We start from the raw sequence: 5010 nt of genomic DNA, 5'->3' as shown, positions 1-5010 counted from the left end.
CCAGGCTAAACCCACATTGTCACCCGTAGTTTTTAATAGTAAGTTTTAATGTTTTTAGTTTTTCACTAAATTTTTTTTTAAATTAATTTTCATGCTTTTATTTTAAATGTAAAAATTATTTATCATGTTAACATAGTTTAAAGGTATGTTTGTAAGCTAATGATAATATGATAACAATAATCACGTCAATGATGTGGACAAAATAACACACAATTTTCTTTTTTAAATTCTAAAGTCAAATCTAGAATTAGATATCATATGTGAGGTTATATTGTATAACTTGTTTAAAGAAAAAAAACTAATCTAATAAATTTCAATGACAATATTTAAATATAGACAACCTCTTGTTTATTTCCAAAATACTGTATGGTGGGGATTAAGAGTGTAGTCATAGTACTTATCAATTAATGGCACATTGAACACTCATAAGAGGAAGAGAAAAAACATGAGAAAATGGAAGAAAGCAGTTTGTGTAACAAGAGGAACTGGTTTTCTTGCTTCATGGATTATCAAGACCCTCCTTCAAGATGGTTACTCTGTTAACACCTCTGTGAGAAACATCTCAGGTAATAAAATCACACTAATAGTATTGTTAATATTTCGTAGGGTTTTTTCTGCAAATTTGTTATAGCTAGTACAAGGTGAAACCATCATCATAGGAAACATGGCTGCCATGTCTACAAGGTGGAGCATTCTCATCATACTCACCACAGCAACTCCATCTTTTCTTCCAATTCGCACGCCCAGTGTTTGGTCTGTTATTCTTCTCATTCCATTTGTACACAATTACTCCAGATTTTTCACTCCAATCCCCATCAATTCCTTGGTGTGGTGGAGCCAATGAAAACAGACCTTTATCTCCTACAACATTACACAGGTAACAATAATCATTAGTTAAACCTCACAACACCAATAAGACTTGAGCCCAATCATATAAGGTATTGACACCACTTTCAACCCAAAATCAGCGATGAGTTTATGGACCTTGATCCTTATATGGTACTCTACTTTTTCATTTCTATTCAATGTAGAACTTAGATTCATACTTGAATTCGTAACAACATCCACACGATAGGTCCAAGAAACAATAACAAATCTCCCGATAACGAGCGACACATTAGGTCGAACAAACAAGAAATCTTATTAAGATAGACTATAATCCTTAATTCTGATATCATGTTAAGTAATAGACTTAAGTCTAACTTAATCTCACAAAATTAACTTGTAAAGTTTGTAACGACTTACGCATATTGTAAACTCAACTCATCTTATCTCTAATCAACACGTAAGATATCGAACAGGATTATCTTTTGGTGTTATTTCCTAATTAGATATGAAGTTTTACTTCAAAACACACAGTGGACTTTAGTGTAAACCTTTATTACAAAGTTAATCAAGTTAAAAAGGTAATTCTAACCAGAGAAAAGTATAATAAAAACACCAAAGTAATCTGAATGTAAGTCTTTTTGTCCTAATTTTTCTGCATAACTAAAGAAAGTGATATGCACATATTACAAATACCATTGGTGTGGCCGTGGAAGGAGCAAGAAAGAGGAGAATTATCTTGGTCTGAGTAAAGGGTGTTGCATCTCAAACACTTTTTCTTGGTTTGAAAATGGGATGTTCCTGCTTTGTTCTGAGACTGTGAGCAGCACCTGATCTGAAATGATGGCTTGCAAAAAAGTGAACTTTGACAGAAACTTAGAGCAAAAACAACCATTCAGATTCACCCTTTTGATTTTACTTGCCAGATGTAAGAAATGAAAGAGGGAAGTAACCAGCAGAAAAAAAAAGTGTGTTCTTCTTCAGAGTTCAGAAGGATTATGTTTCTGAGGGCAAAGAGTGATAACAGTGTTGTGTTGGATTGTTGTCATTGCCACTTGCAACACAAAACGACACATGAGATGCCAAATATCCAAAGTTTATATCACTAAAATAACATTTATCATAAAATATTTATTTTGTTCACTTCTAATTTTAAAATACAGTCTATAAATAGTTCAGATAACTTTCAAGAAAATAGAGTGATTTGATTAACATGCAAAAGTAAATAAACTGATATGGTGAAATTGTAAGGTTATTCTCTATTTTAATATATGATTAAAATATCTGAATTTGTTTTAACCAGTTTTTTCTTTTGCCAAACAGTTTTGAACATAAAATTTAAAATATCTCTCTTTCATCCCAAATGGGGTCTGGAGCTATTTTTATTTGTGTTAATACCCTTTATATTAATTTAGAAAAAATGTTTTGCAAAGGAGTATTTAAATAGTGTAAGAGAAACGTAATACCACATACTATTCAAAGAAAAAACATTCAAGTGCTTCTCTACAAAACATGTTTTTCTGAATAAAAAAAAATGATTTTTCCACAAAATATGTTCATCTTGCAAACCTCTTTGAAAACTCCACAACTCTAATACTTCAACGAAACATATGAACATAAATTTGTCAAAATTACAGCACTATTATGATCCCAAAAGCATAATGTCCAAACATGAACCATTTTTCAAATGAAAAATAATTGTTTGACTACTAAATTTTTATAACTTTCTCTTATAAACTTAGGTGTTTTTTAAGTGGTTTTTCATATTTCCATTTTCTCATTTTCAATATTCCAAAACCACTTAGAAGATGACACCTCATGTTATAAGAAAAAGTTATCAAAATTTAGTAGTCAAAATATCATTATCCTTTTCAAGATCGATCATATTTTTCAGATGGTAGCATATTTATGGATAACCATCCTCATATATGACATAAAAAGGTACATATTATTCCTTAAGAGAAATCCCTTTTTCCTTGCAGCATTGAATTGCATCATCAAGCATCTCCTCAACTCCATACTTGAACACAAATCCAGCATCTGTGAGCTTCTTTGATGATAAATCTGGTAACTTCATACCTTCTCTTCTGCTGAAACAGCTACAAGAAATAAACAACTAACCAAATACTTGTTGCAATGAAATCAAAGAAAAAGAAAATACTCAAATCAAGAAGAATGTTAAATGTGTAACAGCATGAAGTTCAACAGAAACTCACTCTACTGTCTCTGGCTTAAATTCTGGGTATTTGGCAGAAACAAGTTCAGAGATTGTTTCATAAGTAACCAAACATTTTGAACAATTATACCTCCCTTTTGGATTTTCATTCTCCAGCAGAAATATATGTGCTCTAGCCACATCATCCACATGTACCATAGGAATCTCAAGGAGGGAACCAAATGTAGTTTTTTCTCCTGCATAAATTTCCTTGTATATATTAATGGTCAGATATGTTCATAGTCTCTAAATTTTGACACGACATTGGAACTTGTTTCTGTCTTAAACTTTGATACATTTTGGTTCTAAAACTTAAAAAATGAATGACATGTCAAAGAAATTTAATCTAGTTTAGTCGAGAGAACTATATTCATTCATTTTAATGTTTGGAAAACAAGCTGTATTAAAGTTTGAGACAGAAACAAGTTTCAATTTCGCATCAAAATTTAGAGATTGTGTTCATAACTATTGAGTTGAACAACCATAGAAAATAGGACGCTCTTAGATAAACAGGAGAATCAAATTGCATCACTAACCAAATGCAAATTTCAATGAAGCATGAACAGAGCCAGGAAGCTTTGGACTAATGAAGGGTCCAAAAACAAAAGTTGGAATTAGTGTGACAACATCCAAGCCATTTTGTTCTCCAAATTCAAGCACTGCCTTCTCTGTCAGTGTCTTTGAAACTGCATAAGACCATGCAAATGGCTTTGAAGCTCTGAGAAGATCCACATCAGTCCAAGAGCTTTCATCCATCACTTGTTCTTCTCTGCCATTGAAAACCACAGCAGAGGCACTAGAGGTGTAAACAACTCTTTTCACACTCTTGCAGTTCAGGCATGCCTTCAAAATCCCAACTGCACCATCAATGGATCTTTTGGTCACTACCTCTTCTGCTTCTCTCTGTTCAAAGTCAACTGGGGTAGCAACATGGAACACTCCAACACACCCTTCAATGGCTGCACTGAAGCTTTCTGGATTTCTGAGATCAGCACTCAGAATTTTCAGCCTTTGAGATGCTCCTGGTAAGCTGGTGAGAAAGCTGACATCTTTCTTCTGTTCTGCTTTGTTTTAAACATCAAAATCACAGCTTTGGTTTGGTGAATCAAATCAAATGAAGAAGAACCTTGTAGAGATTATAAGAGTGTTGTTGTTTCTTTTACATTGGAGCCAAACTTACTCAAATCAACCTAGAATGCTGTTTCTTTGGCAGTTCCAAAAGGAACATGTTAGAAACGTACTAAATATCAATTTCAACAAAGATCACACGCACAATTCCTTGAAATTAAATGCCAAAAACAAGTAAAAACTCTTCCACCTTCAGCAAAAATGTCTGGTGTTAAAAAATTTACTTTAAATCTTACTGAGACAAAGTTTGCACTCACTTATATACTATAAGATTGTCTTATTTCTAGTTAACGTGGAATCTCCGACACACCTTTCAACATATCATAGAAATGTATTCTAAACTTAATTCAACTCCAGAAAACCAATTTATAAAGTGATATGATATCTACTATGTAATTCATACCAAATGGTTATCAGGGAATCAATATGAATATTCAGTATATATGGTCAAATTAAGTTCAGAAAACAACTAAGAACAATGTGGCATTTGATTTGAAAACCTATAACATAAAAAGTTTATGATGGAAAGAAAGAGAATGTTCTTCTGATTATGGAAAAAATTCAGCATGTCTCAGCTTTTGTATTATTATTACCTGGATTGTGCCTCACTGTGGTGTTAACAGAGTAACCTTCTTGAAGGAGGGTCTTGATAATCCATGAACCGATGAAACCTGTTCCTCCTGTTACACACACTCTTCCTTTGCTTTCTTCCATTTTCTCAGACCTTCTTCTCTCTTGCTCTCATTAGTCTTTGCTACAAATTCAGCTTTTCTATGCACTGATAGAAAGTTATAGTTGAAAGTGACACGTTTGGCCATTAATCATTCTTCACTGTGCACGTT

At 32.8% G+C, this 5010-nt stretch overlaps 2 protein-coding genes across 4 annotated transcripts; both read right to left on the bottom strand.

Moving 5' to 3' along the window:
* Positions 1–331: 331 nt before the first annotated feature.
* LOC114168814 (uncharacterized) lies at positions 332–1846 on the bottom strand. The gene is made up of 2 exons (XM_028053773.2): positions 1522–1846; positions 332–861 (listed from the first exon to the last, which is right to left on the bottom strand). The coding sequence occupies exons 1-2, from the start codon at positions 1718–1720 to the stop codon at positions 632–634; spliced, it is 429 nt and encodes a 142-aa protein (XP_027909574.1). The 5' UTR covers positions 1721–1846; the 3' UTR covers positions 332–631.
* Positions 1847–2397: 551 nt separating this feature from the next.
* LOC114168813 (vestitone reductase-like) lies at positions 2398–5010 on the bottom strand. Of its 3 annotated transcripts, none has more exons than XM_028053772.2 (4): positions 4762–5010; positions 3577–4101; positions 3042–3237; positions 2398–2912 (listed from the first exon to the last, which is right to left on the bottom strand). In XM_028053772.2, exons 1-4 carry the CDS (start codon positions 4880–4882, stop codon positions 2774–2776), a joined length of 981 nt encoding a protein of 326 aa, XP_027909573.2. In that variant the 5' UTR covers positions 4883–5010; the 3' UTR covers positions 2398–2773. The 3 variants fall into 3 exon arrangements, with proteins under 3 accessions (XP_027909573.2, XP_027909571.2, XP_027909572.2); XM_028053770.2 differs by having other exon boundaries at positions 2447–2924; XM_028053771.2 differs by having other exon boundaries at positions 2447–2915.

This window comes from Vigna unguiculata, chromosome 11, assembly GCF_037176805.1.
Source record: "Vigna unguiculata cultivar grain cowpea cultivar isolate G323 ecotype 2 chromosome 11, ASM3717680v1, whole genome shotgun sequence".
Classification (NCBI taxonomy): domain Eukaryota; kingdom Viridiplantae; phylum Streptophyta; class Magnoliopsida; order Fabales; family Fabaceae; genus Vigna; species Vigna unguiculata.
The sequence above is the reverse complement of the archived record's forward strand: the minus strand, read 5'-3'. Positions and strand labels throughout refer to the sequence as shown.